The sequence below is a fragment of the Leiobunum rupestre genome, chromosome 4 (assembly GCF_980474605.1).
Source record: "Leiobunum rupestre chromosome 4, qqLeiRupe1.1.hap1, whole genome shotgun sequence".
Taxonomy (NCBI): Eukaryota; Metazoa; Arthropoda; class Arachnida; order Opiliones; family Sclerosomatidae; genus Leiobunum; species Leiobunum rupestre.
Genome location: NC_143387.1, coordinates 21045080 through 21058394, shown reverse-complemented (window position 1 = coordinate 21058394; position 13315 = coordinate 21045080). Strand labels below are relative to the sequence as shown.

At 42.6% G+C, this 13315-nt stretch overlaps 1 protein-coding gene across 1 annotated transcript; it reads right to left on the bottom strand.

The window, feature by feature from the left end:
- Window positions 1–6411: 6411 nt before the first annotated feature.
- LOC149946851 (uncharacterized protein F54H12.2-like) lies at window positions 6412–7704 on the bottom strand. The gene has a single exon (XM_090170833.1). It carries the CDS (start codon window positions 7702–7704, stop codon window positions 6412–6414), a length of 1293 nt encoding a protein of 430 aa, XP_090026959.1.
- Between the last annotated feature and the right edge of the window lie 5611 nt (window positions 7705–13315).

Sequence of the window (13315 nt, the reverse complement as noted above, 5' to 3'; positions counted from 1 at the left end):
AGTTAAAAATTACTCTAGTTATGCGTATGAGAATTTCGCAAGATGGTCCAGCCACGGGGGTTGACCACTTTTCCTTATCGGCCAAAATGATTACGGCAATCGCCTTGTTCTCATTTTATTTAGTGTACATACTTATTTAGGATAATCGTTATAGCTGTAGTATCTCTGCAATCGCTTTCAATTTTCCGTGGCCATTTTAAAACGCTCTGTACTCGTTCTGAAATGACTCTAGTCTTCGAAATTATTCCGAAATCATTTTACAATTGATCTGTAATCACTGTACTGATGTACTCGTTATACCCGCTTATTAACCGTAAGCGCTGTAAATGTGTTACTACTTTTTGGCGCTGAAAAAAATTGTGTGCGCACTTTAATGTTGACAAATTTGTTTTTATTTAAAAACTGAATAAAAGTGCATAGCTAAATTCGGTTCACTTTAATGCTCTCCGAACAGGTATTCTAAAGATACCAGAATATATGACCCTTACAATCTAATATATTTCTAAAAGACTATGTCTGTCTATCACGCTATACTCGTACACTTCCTTCGCCCAAACATATAACACAATGATAAAAACATACTCTAAGCGAATTTCCCTATTTGTATAAATAAATAAATACAGGGTGTTTCAAAAGGTTATTCAAAAAGTTTAAGGAGTTGTAGGGGTTGAGTTAAGTATTATGCCTGTTTTTTCCCATTTTCCTACGATGAGTTAAAAGAGCGCCAGAGAGCTTCAAAGTGTGGCTTACTAGCCCCTGGAAGTAGGCTGCACTATCACGGGGATGTGCTGGTTCGGGTATCTTTCCTGGTAAAGACGTTGAGCAGCCAAAGCATTGCCATCCGCTAGTCCATACACGAAATGAATATCCGCCAGTTCTTCCAAAGTGAACTTCATTGTTGCAGTTTGAAAGTGATGAGAAATGGCGGTCCATCGCGGCTTTAAATACTGTTTAAGTTTACTTTTTTACCTAGTGTTGTTAACAAAGTCCTTTTCAGCTATCACACGAACCCAAACCTTAATTTTCGCATTTCCCTGGTGCTTGGATTAGTCCTTGTTGCTCTCATTTGGATGTCTACTTTGAGGATCCGATGAGTTCGCAGCGATGCGGGGTCGACAACAGTGTTTTTTTTAGGGGGGGGGGGGTAAAAAGGGGCAATAGGGGCCTTTTCCCCCGAAATTTGCGTTCAACAAATTGGACCGTGTTTGGTGTTGTTCCCGATGGTGGTTTTCATGCTGAGTACATAATTCAGGACAAATGCGGTCATAACTCGGAAACGGTTCATCCAACGGACCTGTGTTTGGTCTCATTCGACTCAGCATTAAAACAACTATCGGGAACACCACCAAACAGGTCCAATTCTTTGAAAGTAAACTTCGGGTGCAACTGCCCCTATTGCTCCCTTTGTCACCCCCCCCCCCAAAAAAAACCTATGTTGTCCACCATGCATTGGGGCGGACTCATCGGATCCTCAAAGTAGACACCAAAATGGAAATTTTAGGCCACATTGCAAGTCAGGACGAATTTTTCCGCTGAGCTACCCTCTTTTAGATATTTTGAATAGTATTCTATTAAATGCACTAAAGGTACTCTAAATTAAACACCTTTAGAAAATGAATAATTATTCTAAAGATAATTTTTAAAGTGCTCCATACGATTTCTAAAGATATTCTATAGATATTTATGGAGGAAATAAATTTTTTGCTATAAAGATATTCTAAAGGTTTTCTAAAGAAATACCTTTACAAATTGACCTATTATTATAAAAGTTGTCTATACATATTCTAATTATATTCTATAGAGTTCCTCCAAAGAAATACCAAAGGAAAATCTTTGGAGCATTCTAAGTTTATTTTTTTAAATTTTTTGTACGTATCCTACTCTGAGGTTCTGGGTTCATTCCTGTAAGGTAGGCAACAAGTTTTTCCTTTTAACCAGGTAACTTTTTTGACAAATTAAGGCTCAGAAAAAACACGACGTTCTGTTTCCAGGTAAAACATTTTCATTATTTCCACAAGCACTATATAAACAGTAACTTGCAGGGCCTGGCTCTCGGGTATATTACTTCTTGGCAATTTCCTTGAAGATTTTTATCTAAGCGCCTATTGTGTAGGCGGATTGAGTCGAATATTAGCTTTAAGACTTATAATACTATTTCAACCAGGGGTACGTTCAGTAGCAGTCAACGAAAAAAAACCCGATGGTTTTGATATTTTCCACCGATGAGCTTTTTCGTCATAATGACGTCATAAGTTGCTGAACGCTTTTATTCAGTCATCGGTGTTTTTTAAAATGGCGTAGCTATTATAGTAGTTTTACGTCAGTAATGCCGTCAGTCATCGGAAAAACCGACTCTTCCAGCCGATGACTTCGGTGAGTAACCGATGACCATCGTGACGTCGAAACCGAAAACGCGAAAAAGCGTACAGTAGGAAACCGATAGAGAAATAGGCCTGGCCAAGGATAAGCAAGATTATAGAGCGATTTTATAGATAAGGTCTCACATTTTTTATAGATAAGCAAAATTATAGAGCGATTTTTTATAGAGCCACCGAATTTATAGATCCAAAATTATGGAGCGATTTTTATAGACTCACCGAATTTTTAGATCCAAAATTATGGAGCCCTCTAACTTCAACTCATTTTATGGATACCTCCACTTACCTATCTTTTTTTACCTAAAATGTATTGGAAAAAAATAACGAGACGAATATTATACTAAATCATTTTTTATTACACTTTTCTGTACATGTTTTAATAAAATAGGCTGTAAAATATTATTAAGTAGGGAGATTCTTCTTTTAAAATGGAAATTATTTAATAAGGAATAGTTAGTTCGATCTTCTACATCGAGGAAAAAGAAAGTTACGGGAACGAGGTCAAATTTTACGCGATGTTGAGCATGAATGATTTTAAAAAGACGTTCCCGCAATAATAGTTTTTTGCAAATTTGCAATCGGGAAATAGACTCCCGTGTTCCAGAAAGGCATCGTCTTCCGCACCCCAATCTCCGATCTCACCACCGCAGAAAAAACACTTCACGCAGTCCGTAAAGTTGGTGTAGAAAAAACCTGCGTTGGTGAGTTCCATGTGGCACGGCTTCTCTAGCGGGAAACTGGTGAAAGTCTTCAACCGCTCGTCCGCATACCTCATAGGGCCTAGTTGGGCATCGTAGGTCTCCTGTAGCTTCGCGAACTCGAGCTTGGCGTACTCGCACTCGGGGAACAAGGCGGTGTGGCAATGTAAGGGGTGAGATCCCAGCTCCCAATCCCGCACCAGACCGTCGCACCAGAAGCAGATAGTGATGTCCTTAAAAAATTTAGTCCGACACCTTCGTAAACTAGCGATCGAATGATTCCTACCGAACTAAAATCCCGGGGGAGAAAATCTCTAACTAGGGGAGAGAGAGACCCCGAATGAAGGAATTTCTCAAACCGTGAGAAAGTTAGGGAAAAGAGAGATTCCCACGGCCTCCAAAACCTATTATCCAATTGTGCAAAAATGTTTAGTCTCCAGTCGTTTCCGTTTATCACCCTCTAAAATGTCAACCACCTCTTTTAAAAAACAGTATACTATGGCTTTCTCGGCAGTCGAAGAATAAGGTGGCTGGTTATTTTCTACAATATCCTCGTCAGCTATAAAATGAACTACGTTTCCACATTCTTCCCCTAATAGAAATTTACAATGGGGGAAATATTTCCAATGCTCACCGAAAGGACTATCGCCTTTTTCCCAAGCCATAAGTTCACCCTCACACGCGAAGCATTTAACAGAATCTTTATAATTTAAATAATAAAACCCAGCCCGAGCTAAGGCTCTACCATCTACGATATTAACAGGGAATCCCTTGTTAAACGAGCGAATTCTCTCAAGCTCATGGCGCAAAGGATTTAGCTCCGTCCCATCCGTCTGCTCTTTATCGTCTTTCGGCAGTGTTAGGACGGGAACATTCCCCGTATTCTCGTCATTTACGAATTTACATAATCGATTCTGCTCGATATGTTTCAGCAACGGGACGTCATTAGTCATCCACCCCTTGACGACCCTCTCGCAAGAGAAGCACATGACGTTATCAGTGTGCCCGGTGTAGAAAAAACCAGCTTTCGCTAGCTCCCTCGCGTTTAAAAACTTACATGGAAACCCTCTGAAACTAGCGATTCTATTTTTCTCAAAATGCATCTTTTTAACGGAAGCCGCGTAAAAATGGTGTCTATCACCTTCGTCCGCGACCGATCGAATGATCCTTAGAACCGAGGCGGGGGTAAATCCCTCTTTCCATCTCTCACTAGGGGGTGAACGACCCCCCTAAAAATAGTCTATTACCACGCGGCCCCCCTCGAATTCCTCGGGAGAAATCTATTATTCCCCGGGCATGTCTAGACCTTGTCCTTCATCTAAGACTTCGACTATTTCGTTTAAATAATCGTATATTAATCGTGATTCGGGGTAAGTCGAATAATTCAATTGGTTGTCCTTTTCTACGATATCCTCAGCGGCTATAAAATGCTTTACATTTCCACTTCTTCCCCTTGAAATAAGAAACTTACAATGAGGAAAATTTTCCCAATGTTTCTCGAACGGACTATCTTCCTTATCCCAGTTCATTAGTTCCCCAGAACAGGAAAAGCATTTTACGCAATCTTTGAAATTCGTATAAAAAAACCAGCTTTGGATAAATGCCTAGCTTCCCTTAAAGGATCAATCGGCAAACCTTCCTTATTATTAATATTATTCTTAATATAATTATTATTAAATCCTCTAGTAAAGGAACGAATTCGCGCGATCTCGTATCGCTACGGCTTTGACCCTTCAAGCTCCATCGACACGGCTGGGACATCCCCCGAAAAATCATTTCTTATGAACGGACAAAAGTTACACTCTTTTTCGTGTCTTAGTAACGGGACGTCATCGGCCGTCCAGTCCTTGACGACACGCTGACAGGAGAAACACATTACACTGTCCCGGTGACCGACGTAGAAAAAATCCGCTTTCGCTAGCTCCCTCACGTTTAGAAACTTACAGGGAAAACCCTTGAAACTAGCGATTCTGTTTTTCTCAAAATTCATCTTAAGAAAAAAAGCGTCTACCTCTTACTTCTCCGACTTCGGGAATGACCCAGGGAATGATCCGGTACTAGACGTTTAAAAAAAACCTCGACTTTCTCTTTCCCCCATCCCCCCTTACGAGTTTAAGCGTGTATGTTGAATAAGAAAACATAAATTCGAACGAAACATTTATTAACGCAAAGGAAGATATTACAAAAAATGATAACAGTGAATATAAGAAAAATGATTCGAAATGAAAATACGCGCGCGAATTGAGAAAATTACGTAATGGTTTTTTAAAAACATAAGAGTTCGAAAAATAATTAATTGTTTTTTTATAAAGAAAAGTTTTAAAAGAATCCTTCGTCTTCCTCGAAGAGCGGCGAGGGAGCCGTCTGGTGATGGGTCTCCAACCACTTGGCGAAGCGGCAGGCCTTCTCCCGCGCACAGAGAAGCGTCGGGCTCTCTCGTCGATGAAACCGACACCGATAGTTCTGGCCGATGCTGATGTCCTTGGCCTTGGGGCAACCGATTTCCCCGAGTTCGATCACCTCTTGGGGGATGAGTTTCCTGAGGACGTGACATTTCTCCTCTCCCTTGCAGTAAACGAATTCGGAGTCCTCGGTTAAGGCCTTGAGCCGATGTTGTAGCTCGATGTAAGGGGTATCGCCTTGGTTCCAGAGGTAACCGTTGATATGGGTAAAGACCCATTGATTTTGCCGGGCTACGTGGTGAGAAAGACCGCTACCGTGGTACGGAGGTTTAACGAATAAACTTTTAACTAGGGGAAACTCCCCGACGAACGCGACGGCAACTTCTTTAACGACCGGTTCGTATTTCGCGCCGAGTAAGAATTCAAAATCGACAACTACCAGCGGTCTTTCCATGATGTTTCTGTTGGCTGATACCCCCTCTGACTCAAGGTAAGTTAAATCCGCTTCTTAAATAGGGTCTCCACGCGATTGTCATTACTCCATTGGTTCCTCGTGAACCTATCAGCGAAGGAGGTCAAACTCCGCCCCCTATAGCGATGTTCCAGATAGAGCACGCAGTATTGTCCGCAAACTTTGCTTCCCACGGCCTGTAGACGACGTCTATTGTAGAGTATTTTCGAGGAATTTTTTCTCAGGAACTTTTTTTCGTGGGGAGGGTCACCGGACGACCCGCCGAGTCAAAGTACCCGGCCCTCCTGAAAGCGTCTAGGTAAATAGCTACCCAATGAGTCCCGGGCCCGTCGTGAGGATCGAGGTTAACGACCAGGGAGGCGGGGAAGGAAGGGATATATTCGGGGAGCCTATCGGAAGCAAAGGCACCTTGATACCCGGGTAAATGCCCGAGGATCTCGTTTATTTCTAATGTGTTCATTTTAATAATCAAACACCACGTTGCGGTCTTTATCTATCTGCATTAAACTATGGAATTCCCCGTAAATAACGACCGAAACCGATTCCGTGAGCGGGGTTTCGAATCCCAACTCGATACGTAACTGTCCCCGCCTTACGGGGTTCCAATGAGAGTTGTCACTCGCGGAAAGATCAGGCGTGATATCAAAGGCATATAGAGTATAACCCCTCGGATATTCTGAGTGCGATATATTATTCCCATCATCTTTAAAATGTATATTCGTCCCCGTAAACAAGGTGTAATATTCACGGGCAAATTGATTCTGGGAAAACTTGGGCTGGAGAGGTTTGCTCGGAACCGCGTCCGAATCAACGTAGAGAGATAAGAAATTTAACCCGAATGGTTGAAAGTTATAAGGATTTTTATGAAAATCGCCCGCGCAAGCCGTATGCGAGACTAGCCCGATTATAACGCGTTGAGGGAGCGGTCCCAGCCACACATTGTCGAGACTCGTATTTGAAACGCCGGTGAGCAGTACGTGGCTTTTCACTTCGGTCCTGGTAAAGGGGTACTTCGCTGTGGCGCCTAAGAGAGCGTTTTCGTGAGCCAGAATGATTTGAGGACTTATCTTGCATTTCCGTATTTCCAAAGTAGCGTCCGTTATAGCGATCTTAAAATTTCCCACGTTTAACGAGGGGTCTCCCATAAGGACGAAGGCCGTTTTACTCCTAGAAAGTCGAACTTTAATTTCCACCCCGCTTAGAAGGTATTTCGGAATGTTGAAAAGGTCGGCGTATATTGCCCCTACTAAGGAAATTTCCTTTGAATCCTTAATAGCTGCTTGACGAATCTTGCTCCCCGAGTTGGTAATTAAATCGTCAAACTTTCCGGCAGCGTCTTTGGCGTAGAGACACGATGTCAGGTGAGAAGTTTTAGCATCGCCGGAATAGTTCAAGAGCGATTCTAAATAGGCTCGGTATGAATATCGACTTGCCGAGGGCGTGATTAAATTGTCGTTCAAGTAAATTTCAATTTGATCGAAGAGACTATGCATTAGGTTATTACAAGTTGATAATTTAACGTCGGGGTCTAAATTAGCCCCATTCTCCCGCGTTACTTTACATTTAACGTGAAGGAGACTCATCGCGAGATCCGTATACTCCGGGCTTTTAGGGATACAAAATTCAATTTGGGAATCATCTCGTAGCGTAGAGATCGGTCGATAGAAAGTTGGAGTCGCGCTTTCGACGCTAGTTTGCACGGGGGTGACCGAGAACAGGTCCAATTCCGATTTCAAGGCTTCAACTTTGTACATTTTGGTTCTTTTTAGTTGAGGGAAAAAATGTCACGAACGTGTTTCGTGGACTTCCGACGAGCTACTGTCCCGATTCTGCGTTTAACGGTCCTTTTTCTAGTTTTCCTCCTGCTTCTCGTTTTAGTTCTCCTACGCTTTTTCCGCCCCGAACCGCTTTGTCCGGTTATCCCTTCTAGAGCTTCACCGAAACGTTTCCTCGCCGAAGATTTTATATTTTCCCCCGCAACGGCGTCATTGAGAATTTTACTGCCGACCCCCAACGCTTGTTTTCCTATATACTTCGCCCCTCTAACTAAAAGAGGGGAGGCCCAGCGGAAGAGCCCCGAGAACAGACTTCCGAGACCATGTCCTTTCTGATAAGCCGCTCCTTGATAGAAATTAGACCCCCCGGTTTGGGCTTGGTTAAGATAATAATTTTTATACGGACAGGACCCCCGCGCGTCGAGGACATTCGGCTTAGGCATCTTGTTTCCGTAGATGTAGTTTAACCGTCAGAGACCCGAAGGCAAATGGCGCCGGTTTCCCCTGAGGGTTCATTATATGTACTTGGATCGTGTCGAAATAGCGTTTGGAGACTCGCACGTAATGAGGCACGTCATATATTTTCCCGACGTTATCCCCGAACGAGCCTTCTACGGGGACAATCCTAACGAGAGGAACGAGTGTCACCCACCATTTGATCTTCGACGATATTAGTGTAAACGTAAAGTTGAGGGGGGATTTGAAAGCCTATAAGGGCCGGTCTAACGCCCCGGTAACCCCTTTCCAAAGATTGAATCCCGGGATCGAAGCCCAATGTCATGGCTAGACCAAAATGAAATTGCACTAGTACGTTATGGCGAAAGGGGCTTATTCGAACTCGTCGCGTGATCTCGTTATATTGAAGAGACGTCTTCATATCTTTAATAATTTCGTTTATTATCTTAATTAAATGTTGGATAGAAGAATAGTATCCTATGGGTACCCTATAAACGTGGGAGGTCCCTCTAGGTCTTCTAGGCTGAGCCGCGCATTCGGCGATCTGAGCTTCACCCGTAAGAGTTTCTCCGTTTTTGGCGACATCGAAAATCTGCTCCGTTTTTTTCCCTTTCGGATTTTTTTTCCCCGGCGTGGTAATTTTAAGTGTTATTCCCAAAGTAGGTTGATCGGCTTGAGGCGGCTCTAGGTTTTTTTCGATGCTAGTCTCCGGTTCATTTTGCTTGACTTCGATTGGAGACGGGTTACATTCGACAGGAGGGATTTCGTCGACAACCATGAAAACGATAGTGTTTTGTCCCTCGAGGACGTTGAAGAACGCGCTAGTGTAATTTATCTCCGCACTCCCAAGACCCCCCCAATTCGACAGGTTTCGGTAACGCGGAGGTATAGGAGGCCATCGTATTGTCGGCGTAGACCCGCATGCTAGCGTTTGAAGGTAATGTCAGATACATCTTTTTTCTTGACCCACGAGTTCGCGTTCGACGGATATCCTACAAAACTGACAAAGTATTCGACCTGATTTTTGCGTTTCCGAGACTTGAGAATTTTATTGATCTTGTATAGTCGAGGTTTGGCGACTAATTGCAGTTCTTCCTGATAGTAACGTCCCTTTATTGCCCCCCCCCGTTAAATCTTCGATCGTGTAAAGGGGCGGGTCTAAATTTACGAGGCGGGTGATTTTAAAGACTTCCTTTGACCAAGTACCGGGATAGGCTTTATCAAAGACCCCCCTGTATTTGCTGATACGACAAAAGTCACCGACTTTAAGTTTAGGTTGACGCCGGCTTTTCACGGCGATTTCCTTGTAAATTGTTTTAAATACTTTCAGAATATTATCCGGTTTCACGTCTAGAGGCGTCATTTTTATCGTGGAATGTTTCGTGGTATTGTAGCTATGAATTAAATCAGGGAGGACGTCCAAGTATCGATAGGTGTTATTAGCGGTGAAATATTTATACATTTTAGCCTTTAGCGTACGATTTAGTCGCTCGAAAATACACGCTTTGATTGTATCGTTTTCGCTAGTAAAGAATTTAACTTTTTTTCTTTTAAGGAAATCCTGATATTTTTTCCCCGTGAACTCCCCCCCTTTATCGGTTTGAACTTTAAGAGGCGTGAGATCCTCGAATATTTTCTCGGTCGCGGCGATTACGTCTTCGGCTTTGTTACTTTTTAGAGGGACTGCCCACGCGCGTCGCGAGAATGTATCGATACATACTAGTAGGTAATTAAATCCGGAATTGTGTTCGGAAATGTCTCTCATGTCCGCTAAGTCCATTTGAAACTGGTCGCCAATATTAGTTACAAAAACCTTGCTCCTTTTAAATTTCCGATAGGCGGTCTTATGTAACGTGTACGATTCTTGCTTCTTTAACCATTTTTCTACCGTTTCCCGGGGAATACCTCTGTCTTTCACGGCCTGATAAAGTTTTTCCAATCCGTCGAAACTCGCGGGATGTTTTGGATCGTAATAAATTTTTTTCAAGACTGCCTCGGGGTTAGAAACTCTTCCCATATTGGTTGTTCCGTTTTCCTTTTTTTCGCGCCTCTATTGATAACCCCTTTCGATAAGACCCGGGGTTTAAATTGGAGCGGAGTCCGAACGACTGATGCTTTTCTAGGTTTCGCCGAAAATGTAATTTTTTTCTTCTTCACTCGCGGAATTGTTTTCTTGAATGATACCGTAGGCGTGAACAAGGCGTCGAACTCGTTCCAACCGGTGGGGGGAGGCGTTCGTTTTCTATTTATAGCCCCAACGGCGTAACTTACGAGCGTAGCGATATCTGACCCGGGCACGCGCGTTTGATCTATAAACAACTCGCCTTCACTCGACCACGAAACTTTATCGCCTAAGCTAATCAATCGGTTAATTAAGTCCTTCGCACTCACCCTAAACTGAATCGGTACGAGATTTAAGAAGGCCGTGTCTTGCCCGGTTTCTTTTCTATTTTTTGGCTTCGTCGCTATATCCTTAATGTTTTGATAACGGTGGAACATCTGCTCGAATAATTTAACTTTATCCCTAATGTCAAGATTGGAATTGAGTACGTCGGTCATGCTATTATTTAATTCATCCACGGAGGACCCTAACGGATGTGGAAACGAAAATTGAGGGGTATCTCGAGAGGGGATGAGAACATTTTTATTATTATTATTATTATTATTATTATTTTCCTAACGCGTCGAGGGGGACTAAGGCTAACTTTTGAGCGTACATTTTTTTATTTCCTTAAGAACGACCTAAAATCCCACTGAGGGCTGAAATAACGGTGGGGATGAGAATACTTAGAATCCCGTGACCTTTTTGAACTAAAATTAATTTCTTCTTACGCCAGGCTACTTTTTTAGAGGCTACCTGTCTAATGAATTTCTTTTGTTTAGCTAGTTTTCGTTTCTGACAAGGGTTTAACTTTAAATTCCCTTTCAAAGTATTATCGCAGCATTCAGCAATAGCATCAATTAAGGGTTTTTTAGCGTGATGGAGAATAGCGCGTCGTTGTTTAAAATTTGATCTACCTAGGGCCGAGAGAAAATCTTTGTGTCCGGCAACCAGGGCCGGCATTTTCGAACTAGTTAGGGACTTCTTCCTCTCCGCTGACTTTATACTCCCTACTTTTTTTTCTTAGGGATATAGACCATTTCGGTTTCGTCGGGGAAAATATCCGTTCTTAAACGGAAGTCATCGGGGCATTCCTGCCTATTGTCGATAAGAATATAGCCGTGAGGGCGTTTGGTCGCGTCGAGATAGGCCTCGATAGCGAACCGGTAATTGGCGCCTCTAAGTTGACGGAATAATATAGCGGGTTGAAGTTGATCACGAGGGTTTTTAAACAGAACAATGTAATTCGAGTTCAGCGAACAATCGCGCGCATCCTTTGTTTTTGGGAAAATGTTCTGGGTTATAAATACGAAGCTTATATTACGGTGGTGAACGCCTTTCGTGAAGAAAGCCACGATTTGACCATTGTTCTCGTTTATTAAATCGTCGGCGATGAGGAGAATGTGTTCGCCTTCTTCACCGGGGTAATCATCGAGATTGGGGACTCCTTCTCGGAACACTACGGAGTCTTTTAAAGTGTCATAAAGTGTTTGCCGCTCGCTATAATGCCAAAATATTTTTGTCGGCGGGGGGGAAATCATTTCATCTTTATTTTTTATAATTCGCGCCATCAAAACGGACTTCCCGCTACCGCTCGGCCCGCTCAGAAGAGCGGAGAAAGGACCATACAGTGGTAACATGCTTTTATTAAATGAGGTCTCTAAGTTAAACTACATCGATATTTAAGAAACAAACCGTTCGGGTAAAAATAAAAATATGAGTTTAGCGGTGTTCTTTACTTAATACTGATGCTGCCATTTTAAGTGGGACTTATCGTCTAATATGAGTTACATTATAGGTTAATAGTTTTAAAGCCATAACGACTTATCTTTCGAATATGTTGGATAAAAACAGTTAATACCGAAACTTCGCGTATAAGGGTAATTAATCAATAATTCCTTTTACAGACATTCTATAAACGGGTTATACCCGAATATTAGGATATGTTTTGTTCATTCTGAACTAGTCATTTTTTTTTAAATATTATTCTTTATAGCCGAACGGTAATGTTTCGAAATTATCGATAACGCGTAATTTATTGACAACTGGTCGATATTTTTTAACTTGCTTTACAGTTACCACTGTATGATCATTTAACCGACAAATATGGTGGGGGATTTCGATTTCTTTCTCGAGAGTGGGCACGTCTACGTCGATTCCGAGCATCCCTTTCAACGAGTCCATAGAGATGGAATTTCTAGTGGAATAGTTCTGCCTGAGACCTTTAGCCTTAACGACCTCCTTAATTTCACCGGTATCGCGGTTGAGTACGCGGAAGGCGTAATTTTTCGGGCCGCCCGAGCAAAATTCGGTAATATGACAATTTGGACCAAATTCTGATAATTGGTCCGTCATATCCCCGAGGAAGCTCCCTTCCTGCACTAGCTTATTGCCATCGCGTGATCTATATATTAAACTATCCGTATCGTGGTATAATATACTATTCCCTAGAGCCTCTAGGTGACTATAGAGCCTCATTCGGGCAAAAGCGGTGGTATAACAGGCTAAAACTACGTTTACATGAGCCAGAGCCGGATCGATTTCCTTGAGATGTTCCCATTTGACAAGCAACGTCTTATCGTTTATCGCCAAGACACTTTTCCTTTCGATATTCGGGTCGTTAAATAGTTTAAAGAATTGTGCTCGGTCCTTAATGATCTCAGTTTTTACGAGGTTATTCCGTTGTCCCCACTTACCGTAAAAACTATTTAACATTAACTTCGCGATGGCACGTTTACCGGGGTTTAACGCGATCTTAGCGGGATCGAGTTTAACGCCTTCGTGGTCCTCGAAATCCGAGACGTATTTGTTTTTTTCGTCGGGGGTAGTGATCCCAGCTGGAAACCCCGAAGCCTCGGCCTTCATTTTGTACATGGTCTTGATGTAGTCCGAAAACAAGCCCCCCTCCTGGGTCTCCTTGTTATACTGCGTTGTTTGATAATGCCAAGCTTCGTACATTTCAATCACTTTGTAACCTCTGGAAACGGCTAGTTTCAGTTCGTCGGAAACGAATGTCCCCACGAATGCCCGCTC